The sequence below is a fragment of the Eubalaena glacialis genome, chromosome 17 (assembly GCF_028564815.1).
Source record: "Eubalaena glacialis isolate mEubGla1 chromosome 17, mEubGla1.1.hap2.+ XY, whole genome shotgun sequence".
Classification (NCBI taxonomy): Eukaryota; Metazoa; Chordata; class Mammalia; order Artiodactyla; family Balaenidae; genus Eubalaena; species Eubalaena glacialis.
The window spans coordinates 73905469-73929213 of NC_083732.1; the positions used below are offsets into that span (position 1 = coordinate 73905469).

At 37.3% G+C, this 23745-nt stretch overlaps 1 protein-coding gene across 2 annotated transcripts in view; it reads right to left on the reverse strand.

The window, feature by feature from the left end:
* Positions 1-23745, reverse strand: part of TATDN1 (TatD DNase domain containing 1) — a 38738-nt gene that overhangs the window by 3407 nt on the left and 11586 nt on the right. The window contains exons 2-10 of one of the 2 annotated variants that reach the window (XM_061171677.1): positions 21333-21392; positions 20778-20841; positions 18669-18812; positions 18525-18567; positions 10195-10280; positions 10065-10105; positions 7969-8045; positions 1603-1673; positions 321-447 (exon numbers count right to left, since the gene is read on the reverse strand). In XM_061171677.1, the coding sequence (XP_061027660.1) occupies positions 321-447; positions 1603-1673; positions 7969-8045; positions 10065-10105; positions 10195-10280; positions 18525-18567; positions 18669-18812; positions 20778-20838 (650 nt within the window). In that variant the 5' untranslated portion in view covers positions 20839-20841; positions 21333-21392. The remainder of the gene's footprint in view (positions 1-320; positions 448-1602; positions 1674-7968; positions 8046-10064; positions 10106-10194; positions 10281-18524; positions 18568-18668; positions 18813-20777; positions 20842-21332; positions 21393-23745) is intronic. The other variant, XM_061171676.1, reaches the window with a different exon arrangement.

Here is a 23745-nt window from a genome sequence, read left to right on the forward strand (position 1 = left end):
TAACAGAATTAAGCCAGGTAAGGTGAGTCTATGTATGGATAGCTTTAAGATCTTTTTCCCTCCCTACAAAATGACAAATGACCAAAATCACATGAAGTTCTTACTCTGTAATAAAACCACTCTGGGTTGAGAGGATATGAAAAAAGGAGCTGATACATAGCAATCAGGTACGAATTCCTCCAAATCACTGCATTAAAATGGTCTTTGATAACTTCACTTGGATTTCACCCAACTTTAATTCTGTCCCTTGAGTTCATTTTGTAAATGGCATTTGGTGGTTGACTTTAATGTTCTGAAGACCATGAAAACAAAATACTTACATTATATGGCAGGGTTCGTTTCTGTCTTTCAAACAGTGCCCATTTTCCCACTTCTTTTTGGTGGGAAATGAAGTTTTTATATATTTTGATCCAGCATGTGTACTTTTGACTCCACACCAAGGTGCATCTAGAGTTAAGCAAAGAAAGAGAAGTCTCTCAAAGAGATTTTTACCTTTTTAAATTATTGTTTTTTTAATGAATATTATCAAACTATTATATAACCTCTAAAATGTACGCCACGATTCAGCTTTAAAAATGGTAAAAGGCAACAGAAAACAGCTTTAAGAAAAGTACAAGATAAAATCTTGAACTGTACAAATTCTTAAACTTTTATTTCTTTTTTTCCCACTAACAGTATTGTTGGTGTATGGTACGCTTTAAAAAATCTAAAGCTAAAAGAAATACAACTGTAACATGAAAACATTTAAGTTAAACTTCTATTTGCCCCTACTGAATGTAAAACAGTGGCTTTGATTTTTTTTGTTTTTTGTTGTTGTTTGTTTTTTTGGCCATGCCACGTGGCATGCGGGATCCTAGTTCCCTGATGACCAGGGATCGAACCCCGTCCCCCCTGCAGTGGAAGCTTAACCACTGGACGGCCAGGGAAGTCCCAAAAACAGTGGCTTTGAATACTGGGATTATTTATTTACCTAAATCTCTAATAAAGAATTCTAATAGCTTACACATTTTACAACCATTGTATTTTTAATAAGATAATTTAGTTTTCATGACTCCCCAAGGAAATACACCTGATTTCTTCAGAATGGCTCAGTCTTGACTTTACTAAAAAAGTCCATGTGTGTAAGAAGAGCCTTGAGTTCAGGGTAGAGAGAAAATTTTTAGCTTCTAACTTTGTCTTATTTTGAGAGGCAGCAGATTAATTTCTAAAATTCTTAAATCCAATTTGATTTAAATGTTTGCACTTTACTTAAAAAGTATTGTACAATTAAGCCATTACAAAGAAGACATTGTTTAAAAAAAAATTCTGAATAGTTTTTGAAACCCTGAGGTGAAATGCTTAGTTAAGACTCTTGTTTAATGAAACAACCTCCTTGGTTACCACATAGTCTGACATTCCATTTTTAAGTGCTTAGGCTTAGCCAGACTTCTAAAATTGAAAAAATCGCTTGCACAAATATTTTTCCATTACAACTCCCAAAGACTTCCTGAAAAGTATAATTGTTGAGGTTGAGCATGCTAGTAAAATAATACTTGTTTACTTTTCTCTAGCTCTTTTTGGGTATGGTTTAATATGAAAATTAAGTGCTAAAAGCAAACTTACCAGTCTCAATCATTAATTTTTCACTAGGTATTGCCTTCAGAACTTCCAAATTAGCCTCAGTTTTCAGTGAGCTTGAAAAAAAAAAAGTTATTCATATATAAAATAAAAAGGTGCATTTAATGAACAGCAACTTTTTCATATTATAAACTTGTCTAAAACAGATTACAGAACTAACCCAAAATCCTGAAACAAAACTTTGGTTGGCTACAATGGAAGTATACTTTAGAAAGTATTTGCACATTCCCATCCTTACAGAATCCAGATTAAGATCTATTCCAACCAGATCCTGCCTTTAGGGGGTGCAATTTTTTGTGCCTATCAGTTGATCGTCCAATAACTTTCTGTAACAGTCTATGTTACACAATTCTTTGAGAAGAATTTATTTGCGTGTCTGGGTAATTTGCATAATTTAGAGGTCATAAGGCTGCATTTGAAGGTATGGCCAATTTCTTTATGGGCCAAATACCCAGGGATTCACTGGTATGAAGGAATCAGATACTCAAGGTTCATGTTTCACTAATCAGAAATAGAATCTTCACAAAGGATGAAAATCACAATCACTGTTAGAACTATGAGTATTTAACATGGTGTGAAACTAGAAAGCTGGTTAGGAGATGTCAGTTTTATTATTCCTGTTTAGACCCCACCGCAACCCACCCCCAAATCTGGAAACTTTTAAGATCTTCCATTACTCTTGATATTCTGAAACTTGATAATGTGTCCGGGCATAAAACTTTTTCATCCATTTAGGCAGTTGGAATCTTCCAATTTAGACTCTTCCCCACCCCTAACTGGGAAAACATTATGGAAAAACAGGACTTTTCCTCTTTCATTTTCTTTCTTCTCTCTGGGACTTTTATTAGTCAATTTTAGGACTCCTGAATTGGTCTCCGAGGCCCTGTTTCTTTCATACCTTTTTTTCTGGGGAATTAATTTTCATTTTCACACCCTGAGATAGACTGGATTATTGGTTCCAATTCTCTCTCAATTTGACAGAATTACATATCTGCACCCTTGCCATGATTTCTTAGTAGGAAGAAGGAACCTGAATCTGGCCATGGCCTCAAGACTTGCTTTGACCAATGGGATGATATGGCCAAGAGGCTTGGAATGCACTTTCGTGATTTGCAATGGCACTCTCGTGATCTTCTGAGATTAGCAGGCACTAAGGAACTGTTACCTCTTCAGCCTAGGCACCCAGAATGAAAACACATGGCGAAGACCTGAACCCAACATGGAGCCTGTGGCAGAGCTCACCTCTATCAATTAAACCCCAACTGACCCAAAGACCCATGAGTGTTTTAAAAAAAAAAAAAAAGTTTACTGTAATATGTCAATGAGTTTTGGGATGGTTTGCTATATATGTGATGACTAACTAATACTGTCCTTATGTTGCATTTTTAATTTCAGGACTTGATATAACTTTTCATTATGGAGAGTTTCAAATATACACATAACTAGAATAACACAGAACCCCCCATCTCCATGTATTTATTACCTAGCCCCATCAATTATCAACTCCTGGCTGATCCTGGTCCATCCACTGAATGCTTTCCTCTGGGATCGACATAAGCATTCCAAGTCTTAGTCCTCAATAATCCAGTTTGTTCAGTTTTCTTGAGAAAAAATTACTTTTCCCCCTGAGTATAAATGCTTGCTGCTTCTGTACTCTGTGCATGGGAGTGGATATGGGGATTGGTATCTTCCTCTATATAGGCCTTCAATCACCCTGTTTTGGTCGCAATTCTAAGCCCGAAGCCTTTCTGGGATTCTGTCTGCTACACCTGCTTCCATCTCCTCTGAGGCCCTTTAGTGGTACAGTCTAAGTTTTCTCTTCCAATTTCATCTGTCTTCCAGAAATCTACAAAACATTTCTCCATTAGCAAAACTTTGGCCTTTTTTTCTTTACTTTTCCTTTTTGAATATAATTTTATTTTAGCAGGATTTTAGGAGGGGTAGGAGGGAAATGTGTGTCTAGTTTGCCGTAAGTACCAGCCTTTTGTTAGTGTTCTCTAGAAAAAACAAAATTCTTATTTTCAGCCAGCTTAATACTTGGTCAATATATTTTCTAAAATATGCTGATATATTTGATATGGATACTAAATTTAAAACATCACCAAAGTTTTGGAGTATTTGCATACTTCTAATCTCATGAAAACAAATTGTCTGATTGACTCTTTTCCTACATATATTAATGCTTGTAAAAACTGATATACACAGACATAGAAAACAAACTTATGGTTACCAAAGGGGAAAGGGAGGCGGGGAGGGATAAACCAGGAGTATGGGATTAACAGATGTACACTACCATATATAAATAGATAAACGAGAAGGATTTGCTGTATAGCACGGGGAACTGTATTCAATATCTTGTCATAAACTATAATGGAAAAGATGTATAACTGAATCACTTTGCTGTACACTTGAAACAACATTTAAATAAACTACACATCAGTTAAAAAAAAACTGATCTAAATACAGAACTATATATTATCAGAAGAAATATTTTTAATCAAAGCCAGAATCTCTAATAAGGTTTCCCATTTAAGGAAGAGCATCTGCATAATTCTATGGTCAAATTTGAAACTTTCCCATTTTCTTGGGGGGAAAAATTCTAATTTAATCTTTAGAAACCAAAGACTATATCATAATGTAAACAGATTAAATTACCATACCCCAGAAACTCAGGTTAAGACTACTCTAAACTGAACTTCAAAAGAAGAATAGAAATATTGACTTCGACTAAATAAACTACTGACCCATTAATTCTGAGTTAATGTAGGAGAAAAAAAATCTCAGGTAATTAGCTTAAAGCCAAGTCTTTATAAACTCAAGATCATTTAGAAACCTCTAAGACATACGTACAGTTCAAGTTGGTGAAATAAAGGTCTCTACCCACTTCTCTTGAAAATCATCCCAAAATAAGAAGAAACAGCATATTTTGATGAAATTCGGAGACATTTCTAACTCCTCATCACAAAATATAAGGCAGAAAGTAGACAGAGAAATGGTAAATGATCTGTGTTTACATGCTAAGTGACTTAAGTGCTATGTGCCTGTAGAGAGAGATACTGAAGATAAGCAAACCAATTCTCCCAAGGAAGTTCTAAGAACGGGAAGAACTAGGTACCTAGAAAGGCTGGGGTAGGGCAGGGGACTGAAATGGGGATCGTTTGAAAAGTCAGGGTAAAGAGAAGATGGGATTCTCAGATTACTTTCCAATAAATTGGTGCAGAGATGACAACTGCCCTGTACCCTGGCCCGAGAGAGAGAGGCAGAGACAGAGAGAGAGATGTGTGTACAGTCTCTGCACTGGAAGACAAGCAGCACAGAGGAGTGCAGGGTGAGGCAGGGACAGAAATGGAGACGGACTGCTTACTGAACGGAGACACCCTCTCTCCAGCACCATCCTGCTCCAGAACAGAGGTATGTGTATGAATTCTCATCCCATTTTCCCAGCAGGGATCAGAGGAGCCCTCTCTGGAGAAACTGAACAAACCCAGAGCAAGATCTTGACAAGCTGACATTAAGGATTCCCCGGTGAGAAAGTCAGTTGGCCATCTGTGGGCCTGCAGTTGATGGGCTATCTCCCCACAGAGCTTCCAACAGCTTTTCCCCCTTCACGCTTAAAATATACAGCAAAGAACTGCCTGACATTTGAAGAAAGCCTCTATCATGATAGAGACCAAAACAAAGAGGAAAAGGAACTCAGAGGAAATAAAAGCATTAAATGGCATATATATATATATATATATATATATATATATATATATATATAAAACTTATATCTTTAGAGAGATGGGAAGATGCTGCATCTACCAAACAAGAATACGGTAGGAAAAAAAACGAGAGCTTTCAGAGACTGAAAACAAAAGCTTAAGTAAGTTTCCTTAAAAAGTTGAAAAAGGGAACTCCCTGGCAGTCCAGTGGTTAGGACTCCAGGCTTCCACTGCAGGGAGCACAGGTTTGATCCCTAGTCGGGGAACTAAAATCCTGCAAGTCGTGTGGTACAGCCAAAAAAAAAAAAAAAAAAGGTTGAAAAATAAAGCACTTGTTTGAGAGGAGGAAAAAAATTAGATAGAAATTGTAGAATAAAAAAATGAGATCAGGGACTTCCCTGGTGGCACAGTGGTTAAGAATCCGCCTGCCAGTGCAGGGGACACGGGTTCGAGCCCTGGTCCAGGAAGATCCCACATGCCGTGCAGCAACTAAGCCCGTGCGCCACAGCTACTGAGCCTGCGCTCTAGAGCCCATGAGCCACAACTACTGAGCCCGCGTGGTGCAACTACTGAAGCCCGCGCGCCTAGAGCCTGTGCTCCGCAACAAGAGAAGCCACAGCAATAAGAAACCCACGCACCGCAACGAAGAGCAGCCCCGCTCGCCGCAACTAGAGAAAGCCCACGCACTGCAACAAAGACCCAACGCAGCCAAAAATCAATCAATAAATAAATAATTTTAAAAAATGAGATCAGAGTATCAGCCTGGGAGGTCCAAAGAAAGAATAGAAAAAAAAAAAAAATTTGAGAAAACTTCTCAGGACTGACAAAGATGAGCCTCTAGCTGGAAGGAGCCAGTGGAGAATGACAAAAACCCATCAAAACACCTTTGCACATTTTGATAATACCAGAGATAAATAACTAAAATATTCCACAGGGAAAAAAGTATGTCACAGGTAATGCATTGGGAAACAGAACAGAGACTGGAACCTAGAACTGGAATATTGTAAATCCTCAGTGAAAATGATCTCTAATCTAGAATTTTATGCCTAGAAAAAATAAGTGAAAGTATGTTTTTTTTTTTTCCCCTTTCATTGACTGTCCAGGCAAACTTTCTAGAGGAAGAGCAGAATTAATTCATTTGCAAACAAGTGTTCCATCAAAACAAAATAGAATACATGGGATTTAAAAATAGGAGTTCTATCACAGAAAAGACACTAGTCCAAACTGTAGCAGAAAGATGGAAGGGGTCAGGAACTAACGAATTATCTGATTATCCACACAGGTTTCCTCATGTGGAAAAACAGAAAAAAGCATTTTACAGAGTTGTTGGAAAGTGTGAAGAAGGCTTCAAGTTTTGAAGAAAGACAAGTAAATAAAAATATGAGGAAAGTTACTCCAGGAAAATAAAAAAGTGGTACATCACATGGTTCAGCAGTCAACAATATTTTACGTAGACATAATAATGAAAACACGTAATATGCATATAACCAAAAATTCTCATATAACTACATTGAGAGGGCTATAGAGGAAATAATGGAGGTGGGGGGGGCAGTATTGGATATAAGAACTAAAGTGCTCAAACACCTTAATGGAAATAGACAAAGGGAATGAATTAAGAGTTAATAGCATATATGTAATATTTAGATACAAGGCGATAAAGAGTAAAGTGGTTGGCTCTGGAAAAATTAACTTGGGGTAGATGGCATGCTGGGAGACTCTGTTTATAAGTCTTTTAGTACTACTTCTTTATGCATGCATTATTTCCATATTAATATATAAATTAATTAAATCATCAATTTATTTAAAATATGAAAGAAGCATCTAGGACATTTAAATAAGTCTGAACTCTATAGCAAATAATTAATTTCATGATTCTATTTTCCAAAGTGGAGTTTAGTAAAAAAAAAAAAGTACTTGGAAAAGTAGTGATTTTAAAGAAATGAAACACTGAAGAGAGAAAGGAAGTCTTATTTTTTGCAATTTATTTTGCAATTTATTTCATGAGCTACACTGATAACCTAAGGAAAGACACTGGTAGAAGCTCACCAAATTATTTGGAAGAAAATGAGCCCAGGGACTCAGTTGTGCTAGCAGACTGTACTGGGTGCATGAGGTTTAGTGTGTATAACAGCAGGAAGGTCACCAAGTGAGGAAGAGGATACAGGTTCTCACACTTTGAGTGACTTTACACCTGTTTCTTAACTTCTCTGAGCCTCAGTTTCTTGGCCTACAGAGATATAGAAGACGATTATGTCATAGTATGACCTTTCCCCCATAGGTGGACATCACTTGTGTATATTTATATGCAATGCTGTGAACACATACGTTTTAAAGGGATAAACTGATCTGAGAATAAACTGCATTGCTAGAGAAAGCTACCTGCTAACCTCAACAGAAAATTGTTTTCCATTACTGGAACACAGGATAGCAGTTTATAGCTTTCAAGCTTTAATTTGTAATAGTAACATACTGTTTAATTTCTTACATTTATCACTAAAATTCACAGACCAAGGTCAATGCAAAACACACAAATTTTAATAAAAACAAATTTAAATCTTTATCAGTAATTCCCTATAAAACAATTTAAGGAATCTGCTTAATATAAAAGTTAAAAAAACGAAAACCAAAAAACAACTCAAGGACCTACCAACCATTAAATCCTATGTAGAGACCCAAGTCCATCAAAGCAGCTGCTGCTTCCTTGGTACCGTCAAATGAATGCACCTAAGGACATGAAGGCATAATTTTATTATAATAATTACTTTTCTTTAAAATTCTAAATAACATTAATAGGACTTTCTAAGCAAAAATATAAACGCAGTAGGGGTTTTTTGAACATGGGGTTTCAAATGTGGCCCCTACAATTTTTATTTTCAAATCAAATTTCACAATTATAACCTGTCATCATCTCCAATGTGATGAGGCAAGAAGGAGATGGCTGCCTAGAATTGCTGTCTGTGGCTGTGCTGAGGTCTCTGCACCAGCACTACTGCTGTACCTCCAGGAAAGGGGACTGGAGGAGAGGGCCACATTCTAGGCAAACGCATGAGGAAAAGGTAAAATGTTACAAGACTATTTAAAAAATATTTTTAAATGTTCAATTTTTCTGTTAGAGGATACTTTTTTTTTTTTAGAAGAGAAGTGAATTTTAAGAGAAAAATTTAAGATCTATAAAGAGATTCTAAGAACATCTCTAAGAAACTGTAAATTGTTATACAGTCAATAATATCAGCTCAGCAAGCAAAAAGGATTGAGATGGAATTTTTCTCCTTCAAAGATAAAGGAGTTAAAGCAAATTTTTTCACACTTCAGATGTATTTATGTAATCAAAACAATTAAGTGACAAGACTCCTTTAAACACACCTAACAAGTGAAGTCACGTTAATATAGCATCCAGAGAGTCTGAATATACTGTGGGTAACATGTTTCTCAAAAATAACTGTTACGGGGGCTTCCCTGGTGGCGCAGTGGTTGAGAATCTGCCTGCTAATGCAGGGGACACGGATTCGAGCCCTGGTCTGGGAAGATCCCACATGCTGCAGAGCAACTAGGCCCGTGAGCCACAACTACTGAGCCTGCGCGTCTGGAGCCTGTGCTCCGCAACAAGAGAGGCCGCGATAGTGAGAGGCTCGCGCACCGCGATGAAGAGTGGCCCCCACTTGCCGCAACTAAAGAAAGCCCTCGCACAGAAACGAAGACCCAACACAGCCATAAAATAATAAATAAAATAAATAAAGGGAAAAAGATGGTTCAATTTAAAAAAAAAAAAAAAAACTGTTACGCAGCTGCTCAAAAGGGTTTGTTCTTCCCCTCAGCACTTCCAGCTGACTAGAAAGAAAACACAGCCTCCATCAATGTAAGATAATTTTAAATATGACCCTCATAAACCATTTTAGAAAATTAGTTATTAATTTATTTGGCAATTTTTTTTTTTGATAAAAGTCAAACATTTAGGTTGGATTTGTTGTTGCTGTTAATTTTTTTAAACTACAGCTGACCCTTTAACAACACAGGCCTGAACTGAGAAAGTCCACTTACATGTGGATAACAGCTTTTTTACTAGAGACCAGTGAGTCTCTCCTAAAATTACATATGAAAATTGTACATATGAGCATTTTTCTGAGGCAGATTTTCAAAGGAGTCCATGATCCAAAAAAAAAAAAAAAAATTAAAAATCACTGCTATGGATACCCAAGCTAAGTGATAGACAGATAATATTTATGGAACTTTCTCAAGACTAATGACTGAAATGACCATAGAGAAGTGTTTCGAGCAGAAGCAAACTACAGAAATGAGAATGTGTCTCTAATCAGAGTGGTAATAGTAAATAAATACAGTTGACAAGAAATTAAGAAGGCAAACCTGAAAAGAGTGCTAAAATATTTTAAAATATTATTAAATTTCGTTTATATTTTGCTCAAAACTTAAATTGAAGAACATTGAAGAATGGCTGATGGAAGAAGGAGAGAAAAAGAAGATCATTCAGACTATTACAATGTGCAGGACTAAATTCACGGGGTTTTCTTGTGAACAGGATTCTGTACTCATTCTTGTACTCTGAACAAAGTAAATGTAACTAAAATAGTGTGGTTTATGTTTGTACCATATCTGATCTATAGATTCAACAGTAAATGTATATGCCCTTCAAATAAGAGAGAGCAGAACCTTAGTAACTTTATTGCTGACATCTGAATCACGTTATAGAGGCCAACATCATTTATTAAAAGCAGTTTCTATACTTACCACTCCACCTACACACAGATCTCTATTCCTTCTCATTATGTCTGTGAATTTAAAACAGAAACAACTTTTAGCAAATAGCTTGATTTCTGCAAATTCTTAAATTTTAAATGAGATTTTAGCTTTAACTCACCCAAAAATTCAGCATGTGAGTTCCGACAATGAAGAAACATTGGTAATTTTGTTTGTTCTGACAGTTCAAACTGTTTTTCAAAATATCTGCAAAATGGAAAAAAAATTTTCCTCATTAAAAATTTTATATTAGCATGAGAAAAATTGTCAAATGATTTTTTTTTTTTTTTAAGTTAAAGGGCTTTTATTTTCTAGAAATGATAGAACAGAAATAGTGAATTCAGGCATTTAAAACACATCAGGCCTAACCGAAAGCTTTTATAAAAACTTCCTGAAAGGGTTACTTCATTTTCTGGGATTACAAAATTATTTTCAGAAATGTTTGTTCGTTTTTCCATTGTAACTGCCAGGTAAATTAGGTAGCACTTTACCATTGATGGCTAGAAGTAAAGATCTGTAAGGTTTAAGTTTCCAGTGATGGAGACTGTTCCCCCAAATAATTACTTTTAACTTGCTTTCTGACTAAATCCCAACAAATGAAGTGGACACCCTCCTATCACCCGTGGGATCCCTTCCCCGAAGCATGTGTTGGTGGCCGAAAAGACATGGCCATCAGCCCCTTGTCCCGACAGCTGGCTGAGCACCACCAGTGGGAATCAACTCACTCCAGTGAGAAGCCAGGCTTTACACTCAGTGTTTTCTATGTGCTGTTATACAAGGAGTTATTGCCACTGAGCAAAAAGAAGGATTCCCTTAAAAACTAAACACAAAGAATTTATGAAACAAATGAGCACAAAAACTGAAATACTCTATTTTTCAGAAAAATGAAAACTACATGATAAAATGGCAGTCCTGAACATTTTAGAGTACTTTATAAAAAGGTTTTTAAGTGCCTTATACCATTGTCTCATCTAATCCTCAAAATAACCCTAGGATAGATAGGACAAGAGCTGGTGTCAGAGGGGTGTAAGACCTTGTCCAAGATCACAACACACAAGAGGCTTTCAAGAAGCCTCTTCCTGGTCCCAGCATTTAAGGACAATATCCAGAGGACATGACAGGGTGGGAGTTCTGTGTGTCTTTTCATTTCAGCAGTGTTCCCTCTCGTTCTCATTAATGGTCATGTAGTTTAAGCTAAACCAGGAGTTACAGGCAATAGGTGTCGTATTATTTTCTTAAGGGGTTTTACCTCTTCTAGGCCCCTAATTTGGGGGAACAGTTTCTCCGTGTATAACTTAAATCTCTTTTGCTATGTTTTCCTATATTTTGTCTCCTTGAAGTGCCAGACAACTATTTTCCTAAGAGTACCCACTTTGTAAAACTCTTGAAAATGCTACATTTTAAAATTAGAAATAGAAATGTACTTCTCAAAGACATAGTCATCCTAAAACTGGTGGTCTATGTCTTTATTATCCAATTTTTTTTTTTTTTTCAGATTCTGCTGGACTAGAATAAGCAAAAATATTTTTAGTTAGCATGGCGCTGAAACTTCACAGTGTAGGAAATATAAACGAACACTTGGAAAAAAATATTTTAATAATTACTACTGGTCACTATTTCCAGAACCTCTAAAGTAATTCAAATGTCAGCAATTAAGTGTTCTCCAGTCATTATGTAAACTTTACTCTGTATTTGGCTTCTGGCTACACACAGCCATACAACCAAGCCACAGATTTACAGAATCTAATGATCAGCTTGGAAATAAGCCTTCCTATCGCAGAGTAGGCAAAAGTACAATTTATGAAAATAACAGATGCCCAAGCAACGTGCTTACAGAATTTTATATAATTTGAGAAAAGAAAGGTCGACGTGCTCAAGCCAGCTAGGTATCATAAGAAAACCATGTGGTAAAAAGTCATTCCCAATAATACAAATTGAGGATAATTGGTACTTAACATCAAATGACTAGGGTCTTTAAAGAAAAAACAACCCACTATGGTAACTAGGAATAACAACAGAAGCTAAAGGGCAGGAAGTGGCACCTATTTTTTTTAACTCAGGTTTTTAAAAAATATTTATTGATTTATTTATTATTATTTATCTATTTATTTATCTATTTATGGCTGCATTGGGTCTTCGTTGCTGCACACGGGCTTTCTCTAGTTGCGGCGAGCGGGGGCTACTCTTCGTTGCGGTGCACGGGCTTCTCATTGCAGTGGCTTCTCTTGAGGCAGAACACGGGCTGTAGGCGCGCGGGCTTCAGTAGTTGTAGCACTCGGGCTCAGCAGTTGTGGTGCGCAGGCTCTGGGCGCAGGCTCAGTAGTTGTGGCGCACGGGCTTAGTTGCTCTGAGGCATGTGGGAATTTCCTGGACCAGGGCTTGAACCCATGTCCCCTGCATTGGCAGGTGGATTCTTAACCACTGCACCACCAGGGAAGTCCAGTGGCACCTATTAAGAGACTTCTCTGCTTCTTTTAAGATTTTTAAAAATTCATAAATGAGAATCATTCTTTGAGTTAGATTTGCTCATTTTAGCAAAGCTGTAATTTGCTTCTGATTGTAAATATTACTGCTTCTTAACATTTTAGGGTCAACAACAGCTAAGGACAAGGGCTTGAAAAGTTCAACTTCAGAGTACCAGCTGTTATTACAGGCATACCTTGTTTTACTGAGCTTCTTGGATACTGTTTTCTTATTTGTTTGTTTTTACAAATTGAAGATCTGTGGCAACTCTACATGAAGCAAGTCTATCGGCGCCATTTTTCCAACAGCATTTGCTCACTTTGTGTCTCTGTGTCACGTTTTGGCAATTCTTTCAATATTTCAAACTTTTTCATTATTGCATTTGTATTGTATTTTCATTACTGTACCTGTGATCAGTGGTCCTTGATGTTACTATAGCAATTGTTTTGGAGAGCCACAAACCTTGCCCATACCAGACAGTGAACTTAACAAATATTCTGTGTGTTCTGACCTACCAGCGTGTTCCCTGGTCTCTCTTCCTCTCCTTGGGCCTCTCTATTCCCTGAGACACAACAGCATTGAAATTAAGCCAACTAATAACACTACAATGAATGGCCTCTAAAGTGTTCAAGTTAAAGGAAGTGTTTCATGTCTCACACTTTAAATCAAAAGCTAGAAATGTTTAAGCTTAGTGAGGAAGGCATGTTTAAAGCCAAGACAGGCCAAAAGCTAGGCCTCTTGAGCCAGTCAGCCAAGTTGTGAATGCAAAGTTAAAGTTCCTAAACAAAATTCAAAGTGCTACTCCCGTGAACACACAAATGATAAGAAAGCAAAACAGCCTTACTGCTGACATGGAGAAAGTTTTAGTGGTTTAGATATGAGATCAAACCAGCCACAACATTCCCTTAAGCCAAAGCCTGATCCAGAGCAAGGCCCTAATTAACTTCGATTCTATGAAGGCTGAGAGAGGTGAGGAAGCTGCAGAAGATAAGTTTGAAGCCAGCAGAGGTTGGTTCATGAGGTTTAAGGAAAGAAGCCGCCTCCACAACATAAACGTGCAAGGCGAAGCGTCAAGTGCTGATGCAGAAGCTGCAGCAAGGTATCCAGAAGATCTAGTGAAGATAATGAATGAAGGTCGCTACACCAAACAATAGATTTTCAATGTAGATGAAACAGCCTTAAGTTGAAAAAAGACACCATCTAGGACTTTCATAGCTAGAGAGGAGAAGTCAATGCCTGGCTTCAAAGGACAGGCTGACTCTCTTGTTAGGGGCTAATGCAACTGGTGACTTTAAGTTGAAGCCTATGCTCATCTACCAACCTGAAAATCCTAGAACCCTTGAGAATTATGCTAAATCTACTCTGCCTGTGCTCTGTAAATGGAATAACAAAAGCCTGGATGACAGAACATCTGTTTACAACATGGTTTACTGAATATTTTAAGCATACTGTTGAGACTTAATGCTCAGAAAAAGATTCCTTTCAAAATATTACTGTTCATTGACAATGCACCCATTCATCCAAGAGCTCTGATGGGGACGTACAATGAGATCATGTTGTTGTCATGCCTGCTAACACAACATTCATTCTGCAGCCCATGGATCAAGGAGTAATTTTTACTTTCTCGTCTTATTATTTAAGAAAAACATTTTGTAAGGTTATAGCTGCCACAGATGATGGATCTGGGCAAAGTAAACTGAAAACCTGGAAAGTATTCACCTTTCTAGATGCCATTAAGAACATTCGTGATTCGTGGGAAAAGGTCAAAATATCAACATTAACAGAGTTTGGAAGAAGTTGATTTCAACACTCATAGATGACTTTGAGGGGTTTAAGACTTGAGTGGAGAAAGTAACTGCAGATGTGATGGAAACAGCAAGAGAACTAGAATTAGAAGTGGAGCCTGAAGATGGGACTGAATTGCTGCAATCTCATGATAAAACTTTAATGAATGAGAAGTTTCTTTTTATGGATGAGCAGAGAAAGTGGTTTCTTGAGATGGAATCTACTCCTGGTGAAGATACTGTGAAGACTGTTGAAATGACATGACATAAACTTAGCTGATGAAGCAGTGGCAGGGTTTGAGAGGACTGACTCCAATTCTGAAAGGAGTTCTACTGTGGGTAAAATGCTATCAAACATCATCGTGGGCTACCGAGAAATAGTTCGTGATAGGAAGAGTCAATCGATGCAGCAAACTTCACTGCTGTCTTATTTTAAGAAACTGCCGCAGCCAGCCCAGCCTTCAGCACCACCACCCTGATCAGTCAGCAGCCACCAACACTAAGGCAAGACCCTCCACCAGCACAAAGACTGACTCGCTGAAGTCTCAGATGATGGTTAGCATTTTTTTAGCAATAAAGTATTTTTTAATTAAAGTCTGTACATTGTTTTTTTACACATAATCCTATCACACACTTAACAGACTACAGTGTAGCATAAACATAACTTTTATATGCGCTGGGAAACCAAAACATTCCTGTGACTTGCTTTATTGTGATGGTCTGGAACTGAACCCCCAATATCTCAGAGGAATGCCTGTAACTTGGATTGAGGCAAATCCACAAGACCCAAAGCGTTCCAGCAGTACACCTGAACCCAGTGTTACTCCCTCCTCTAAGCCAGAGGAGAGACTGAGGCACTCCTTGCCATCATCTCTGAGGTTTCCTAAATCCGCAAATGATTATTTTGAAATTTTGTCTGATGTCTGATTAAAAAAAAAAAGACCTGCACAGTATTAACATGCTAAAACCCCAAGAAAAATGCCCAAAGCAAATGCCTCCCACTCAAGTGAACAGAACTCTAACTTGCAACAAGGAAAGGAGTGTAGTAGCACCAGGCAGAGAAACTGAAAATACAGGGCATGCCTAAAGGCTAACCTTTCCATAACTAAATCAGGTCTTTTCCTTGTCTTCTTGCTTTCCTTCTCTTTTTGCTCTTTAAAAAGCACTTTTCAAAAATCCCAAACAGAAACTATAGCCAGTAGCTTCCTTTAGGTTGGCAGTATTTCTAAGAATAATACAACAGCCACAATTTATGGAGCTCTGACTCTGTGCCGGGCACGGCACAATGGCCTTTACATACTAAATGTTAAGAAAGGCAGGTGGTATTATCCCCATTTTAAAGATGAGGAAATTGAGATTTACAAAGGAATATATAGGTACCAAAAGGCAGTTATGATTCAAACCTAAAGATCTGTTGATGCCAAAGGTCTTTTAATACTATGTTATCTACTGCCTTTACTTACCATTATTTTTCAGATACTTTGTCTATTGCACAGTAGTGGGTTTTTTTTTTTTTTTTTTTTTTGGTCTTGCCTCCTAATCCATTATACTAATTTATTTTCTCTTTTTCTCTTCTTACAGGTCTTTTTTTTGACTGTATGTTTTTACTTAAAAAGTAAAACAAAAATGACAATCACACACTAGTTAATTGTTTCAGATGGACAGCTGGCATATATAAGCACAGACCAAAATCTAAATTCTTTCAATAGACTCAACAGTAAAAGCTGAATTATAGGCTTTTTATCCATCATGCTCTACAGGAATCAAAAAGACACTTTCCTTATTATTAAAAATTCAGTGCACATTTACGATGTGCTAAGAGTACTGTGCTAGGTGCCATAGGAACTAGAACATGAGGAAGCCTTGGTCTGTGCCTTTGAAGAACTCAGAGACACTAGTTTGTTGTGGGAGCGGAAGTGGTAACACAAACACACTTTCATTACAATGTGAGAAATGCTGAAACAAGTACAGAGTGCTGTGTGGCAGAGAATAGGGGTGATGCTGTTAGTACATGCTATAGGAAAGGAGGGAGCAAAGGTAGAAGACATGGGTATATGTTTCCATAACAACAATCCAAATGCAATTACTACTGGTTTGTCATTTTTTTACTCACTAAGTCATTTGATGATCTATAATAAAACGCAATTTCAAACTGAACTGCCCATCTATTCAGAATTTCTACTGTACTTTAATTCGTCCTTAGCTTTACCTGTTCTGGAAGAGGCCTAGGTCACATCCCGTCACCTTAGCAAAGCCTTCTGACTCCCCCAGAAAGTGAGTCTTTCCCTCTGCTGTTCACATACCTTTTTGATAGCACTTTCCAACCTATTTTAATTATTTATGTCCTCTCTTACCTGTAGAGGCACTTATTCTTCTTTGTATCAGACTGAGGAGACACTTGGTAATCATTCACTTAATCAATGGAGTTCAACTCTATTACAGATCAACATCTGGACAACTGGCATGTGTGTTGAAGCATAAACTATATACTGCTATATATACATCATTTTAAGTTCTGATCTGAAGATGATGGAGCAGTAAAAGAGAGCTGATACTATCAATGTTTTCATTAAACACACACACAAATCAGGTTTAAAGTATTTAAGTTGCATTTTAGAATCCATTTAAGTCATCTGGATGGAAAGTCGTATGGAGGACTCTGCCACTGTCCTCGATGGTCACACCACACAACCTGTTTGCCTCATGAGGCTCATCTTGGCCAAAAACAGACATGAAAGTGGAGGAATTAAGATCTGTGGGCTTAACCGAAGAAGCTATTACAGCCAACTGTTTCTCTTTTTAAATGTGAATATGTGAACTTTTAAGGTTAAGTGAACTGACCTACATGATATTCGAGAGAGGTACAGAGATTTAATAATCCTGCCAGTAATCACGTGAATGTCCCTGAGAAACACGGCAAGTAATATGCTGCTAACTAAGCAGCTCTGAAAGGTTCTGTAACTGTGAAGCCTGAAAGGAAGAGCCCATAGAACATTACTCTAACCCATCCTGTGTCACTTGGTTATGGTCCTTCAGGAATTCTGGACCCTGACGTCCAGGGTACGACAGACTCACTGGTCAATCTGCTCCTCACTGTAGGCACTTTCACCTGGACCGGACACACCGGGATTGCGTGTGTGGGCAGGGGAGGGAGCGGGAGCAAGTACACTTCTGGCAGGTGTGATTTAAAAAGTCCCTTCAGGCCATCCAGCACTGGCTTAATCAAGATCATATGACAAAAAATGGTTAATTATTAAATATTATGAGAGAGCTAGATGGTATCTTGAGAGAATTTGATCCAGACTCCTCTTTCATGTATGAGAAACTAAGCAGGGTGGAGGGTTGTTTATTCTTAAATGGCTCTAGGAGCAGATACTATACCTTATTCACAGTTTTGTATACCATGAGTATACTATGAGTTCCCAGCAGTTTCTAGCACATATTACTCCATAAATATTTGCTGAATAGATGAATAATGAAATTAGCCTCCTTTAGAAACTCATTTTAATGTTTTACCATCTTGACAATTAATACACTGTTTTTGAAATTCAACAAAATGCTTATGTCTTAAATTAAGCCTATAACATAATTCTTCTTTTCAGCCTTCAACACTACCCACCAGTCTGGTGACAGGAGTTCCAACTAACAGCTACAGGCCATGGGTTATAAGAAGTCTCTGAGGCTTGTGAGCTTGGAGTTTTCTCAGAAGCCACCACTCCCAACATGGATCCTATGAAAGGATTCTCAGGTTCCAAACTGACAATATCCAACACCCAGCAAGAGTAAAATATGCTTTTCTAGCTTTGGTGATTGATCCTATAATCTCTTTTTATTAATAATATCTTTTACTCTTAAATCATATGCCCCACAACAGAATTTAATTCATTTTATTGGAATGGTTCATGTATGAATGCAATTATTAAACAAACAAAAATCAAAAGTCTACCATGTAAACTCATCCCTGTTTCTACCATTAAAATCAAGTTAAATGGTTAAACAATTAGGGAACTATATGCTTCCATACCTTATGAATTCCATTCAAGTATGCATGGAATTTGTTTCACTTAACTTTTAATATACAAAGGGAAAAACAAAAAAACCCTCATGCTTAATCTAACTACATTCTGAACTGATAAAATCTACTTAAAAATCGCCCTTAAGATTTTACAATACGATAATTTCTAAAGACAACAAATTTCCTTACTTGAGCTGAGTACCTTTAGCACAAAACTGCAGTCGGTCAAAATCTTTAAAAGATAAAAAAGAATCAATAATTACTCATGACTTGTACACAACAAATCAATTATTTTCAAACAAAGTCACTCTAATGGGATAAGTTGGCACTTACCAAGTCCACATTCCCCAATTGCTACAACTTTCCCCTTGTTGTTTTCAGCGAGATTTAGTAACTCCATCAAGTAAAGATCAGGGTTATTCTTTTCAAATTCATCACATCTTGTAGGATGACACCCAACTGTACTGAAAAACATATCTAGCACAAAATAATGTCTTAGGATTATTTTCAAAATATTTTTTCATATTTATATTTAATATGCAAAAATGATATAATATCAAATAATTTCAACTGGTCAGCTTTTAACAATACCCATAAACTAGTCAAACTACCAGAATTGCACTGGGTTAATCACATAAGAATTTTTGGAATACTAACAACGTAGGACATGAATATGAGAATTGCCTTAATGTACTGGTAAAAATAATTCAGCTCTTCCAAAGTTTGATATTTACTGAGCCTTTTGAATGGAAAATGAAACAATTTCTTAGGTAATGACATTTCATTCTACAATTTTATCTTTAATATTCACTGTTCATGTGACTCAGGTTTCATGTATTAACAGTTAAAATGCATTCCTTTCCCTTAAAAAGGGTAACAGGGGTGGAAGTAGGATTCATTTTTCTAATAGAAAATAAAGCTCACTTATTTGGAGGCTGTACTTTGGTATCTTAATTGTATGGAACACAAGTGTGAGGTTGAAAAGGGCTTAAGAAGCTTAAGGCTCTTGCACCTGATGAACCCATGGGAGAGACCTGTTGCCTTCCTCAGGCTCCCACGAATATGTTCATGCATAAAAGGAGCTTTTAAAGCAGTGAGGTAGGGCTTCCCTGGTGGCACAGTGGTTGAGAGCCTGCCTGCCAATGCAGGGGACACGGGTTCGAGCCCTGGTCTGGGAGGATCCCACATGCCGCGGAGCAACAAAGCCCGTGAGCCACAACTACTGAGCCTGCGCGTCTGGAGCCTGTGCTCCGCAGCAAGAGAGGCCGCGACAGTGAGAGGCCCGCGCACCGTGATGTATAGTGGCCCCCGCTCACCGCAACTAGAGAAAGCCCTCGCACAGAAACGAAGACCCAACACAGCCAAAAATAAATAAATAAATTAAAAAACAAAATCAGATTTATATTTAAAAAAAAAAAAAAAGCAGTGAGGTAGCAGGTATATGCAGAGGAGTGGAAAAGGGTTGACAATGGAGATCCGAGAACTTTTAAAAGCATATCTGTTTGGGGAATAACAAGTATGCAAGATAATATTCTTATACACATCAAAAGCTTCTGGGAAGATGATTATTTTTATGACTTTAATCACTAAGAAAAAGTGTCAGTGTATCCTGAAGAGAAGTATGCATTTTAGAAAGATTTCAATAAAAAACAGCTTTTAATGAACAAACTAGTATTTTGAAAAATAACATGGAATGCCTAATTCTTCAGTGTCTAGCACATGAAGTATGCTCCCTGCCGCTCCCCAGCAAAAAACAAACAAAAAAAAGGTTAGGTAAATGAATGCCAGATGAAGGAGGTGTTTTTTGTTGTTGTTGTTGTTTTTTTTTAGTTTTTTTTTTTTTTAAACATCTTTATTGAAGTATAATTGCTTTACAATGGTGTGTTAGTTTCTGCTTTATAAAAAGGAGGTGTTTTATGTAACTAGGATTCTTGTAGGAATCAACTCTAAAACTTTACAGACTTTAAATAAATGCAAATATATGAACATAAAGTGAGCATATAAGGGATTATATATTATATTATTATTTGCATTCCTGGGGCCTTGCACAGTGTCTCTGATCTGCATGATGAATATTTAATAAATGATCTATCACAGCCTAAGTTAAAAAAGAGCAAATAAAAAGCAACTCATATCTTAAACACATTACGGCATATATACAAAAATTCTACATCAGGAATATCTGAGGTTAAATTCTATGCCTAGTGAACTTAATTCTCATTAACTGAAATCTTAAAATAATCCTTATTAAATACAAGAGGGTTCATCAAGCATCTGATATAACAATGGGCACTTTCAATTTTTTCATCTTAATCATGTCACACTGAAATTGGTCTATCTCCCTGTTGTGTCTACAGTATTTGTACCTGAGGCAGTTCTCAGAAAGACTTCTTCAAAATAACTTAATTCACATTTTGGGGGGTAAAAGTAATATGAGGATACCATTTGTCTGTGCCAAATGCAGTGCATCTTTACTGTCTTGTAGATTTCCACCTGTAATCATAAACTGAAACAGAAAGAAATAAAATAAGTCCACTTTAACAGGGTGTCAACCACATTTCCCAAACGTGCTTTCCTGCTGCTTTTTTCCAGAATGCTTCTCTCTCTTTGACTGTCACACACCAACCCTCCTTTAAAAATTCAGCTGAAAGATCACCTCCTGTGCAGAGTGGATCCTGAATACCCTCTCCACATGCGCACGCACGCACATGCTCACACACATACACACACTACAAAGAATTTGTGACTCCTACTAAAATGTATTCACATGTCTGTCTTTCCTATTAGACCACGAGTTTCTTGAGGACAGAGATCACATTAGGAAAGAACGAATAACTAAAAACTTCTGAATTTAGAATTCTGTTAATCTAAATTAGAGATTCAATAGTGTTGACTAAACAGTTCTTCAAGTGTGGTCCTGGACTCTCCAGGGGATATGTTAGGTCAAAACTATTATCATAATAATACTAAGATGTTATTTGCCTTATTCACTCTCACCTGTCACGCGTGTGCAGTGAAGTATTCCAGAGGCTACATGATGTGTAACATCACAAAAGACTGCAGAAACAGATATGAAAGCTCAGCAGTCTTCTATTAAGTCAGACATTTAAAAGATATTAAAAAAAAACACAAATTCCACTCATGTCACTAAATGTTTTTGGTTTAGAAAATACTTTTCATAAAAATATGCTATTTATTTTACATAATGGTCTACTGTTTTAAAATGAATTAATAAATAGATACGGTTGACCCTTGAACAATGTGGAGGTTAGGGGCGCCGTTGAAAATCTGTATATTACTTATAGTCGGCCCTCTGTATCAGGGGTTCCACATCTACATATTCACCCAACCTCAGATCATGTAATACTGTAGTATTTACTACTGGAAAAAAATCTGTGTCTAAGTGAACTCACAGTTCAAACCCGTGTTATTCAAAGACAACTGCATTTAAAACTTTCTGTTTTAATTTCTAATACAATATATATCAATAGATAGAACCCACATCAGAGCTCTTTGGGGTCCTCAATAATCTTAAAGAATATGAAGGGGTTCTGAGGCCAAGTTTGACAATCACTGGATTAATGTATATTGATAAAATTCTTTGTAGGGAAATGTATAGCTCTTGGCAAGGAAGCCCTTCTACAGAGGTAGCTATCAGAGTCCACTGCAGTTAGAACACCATCTTTGCTAACCTGTTTAAGGGAAAATGTCACTAAAGAGCTATGTGTTGATGGTGACTACTGAGGCAGTGCTGCTTAAGTGCACATTCTTCTGAAGAAGTGATTTAAACACACTGAGGTATATTTTTTAAAGCATACTTCAAGAGACTCACTGAGCTAAAATGAAGAATTCATTCTAGGTACACACGTAAATAGAACACATAGAAAACACAGGAGATAGTGCAAATGATAAACAGACATTTTCACAGAGTGATAAACTTCTGAAATGATAGACACTGAGTATCTATTCTGCCTGTAAAACATAGTACACATTAACAAAAATATTGAGAAAACTATTGTTTACTAACATTACCTAATTCTTTAATAAAGGATGAGGTGGGGACTTCCCTGGTGGCGCAGTGATTAAGAATCCGCCTGTCAATGCAGGGGACACGGGATCGATCCCTGGTCCCAGAAGATCCCACGTGCCACGGAGCCACTAACCCCGTGTGCCACAACTACTGAGCCTGCGCTCTAGAGCCCGCGAGCCACAACTACTGAGCCCACATGCCACAACTACTGAAGCCTGCGTGCCTACAGCCCGTGCTCTGCAACAAGAGAACCAACCGCAATGAGAAGCCCACGCACCACAATGAAGAGTAGCCCCCGCTCGCCGCAACTAGAGAAAGCCTGCGCACAGCAACAAAGACCCAATGCAGCCAAAAATAAATAAATTAATTAAAAAAAATACTCTGTAACGTCCTATATGGGAAAAGAATCTAAAAAAGAGTGGATATATGTATATGTATAACTGATTCACTTTGCTGTACACCTGAAACACGTTATAAATCAACCGTACGCCAATAAAAATTTAAAAAAAAAAGGATCAGGTGCCCACATCCAGTTTTCAATTATGTAAAATAGTTTCTAATCAAATCTACCTTTTATTTTACCTGTAACTTTCCCAAATAGATGAAAAAGTAAGGACAAGACTAGGGGACATATATTTTCCTCTCCCAGTTTACGACGACGACGATGATGATGATGACGACAATGACAGCTTCCACCATGAACATAATAAATGTTGCTTACTTTATGCCAGGTACAGTATCAATTGCTTTGCATTTTATATTTTATTTAATCTTCACAACAACTCTGTTTATTAGCTATTATTATCATTCTTGATTTAGGGATGAGAAAACTGAAGTCTAGAGAGATGAAGCACCCCAGGTTACAAAGCTCTGAAGAAGGAAGCTGGGGCTGGAACCAAGGTTTGTGATGCCATAACCGTGCTTTTCATCACTATCATAAAGCTACAAGGTACTGGATTAAATTTCAATTTGGAACCATGTCGAAGTAAATTTGATTTCAGTTCTTCAGTTCTGTCATTCCTAAATCCATGTGTGTGTTATAAATGTTAAGATTAAACTATTCATGGATGACACACGAAAACAGTCTACGAAAAATGTCTCCTGCCATATCAGTCAACAAAGGATGTTATGGTCATCAAGCCCTCAGCCACTGCAGCCGCCTCTGACTGTGCACCCTGAGGGGATTCAGGATGGAGAAAAACAGGATACTTGCTCTAGACAGTGAAGGTGCACATCAAAGGAATGATTTCAATGAGCCCAGACTCTTGCATCTTCCCATATGTAGAAAAGTGCTAAATTCATTAACTTGAGATTTTTTTCTTTAATTAGCAGTAATCTTTTGATGTTCCACTACCTGTTTTTTTGTTGTTGTTTTGTTTT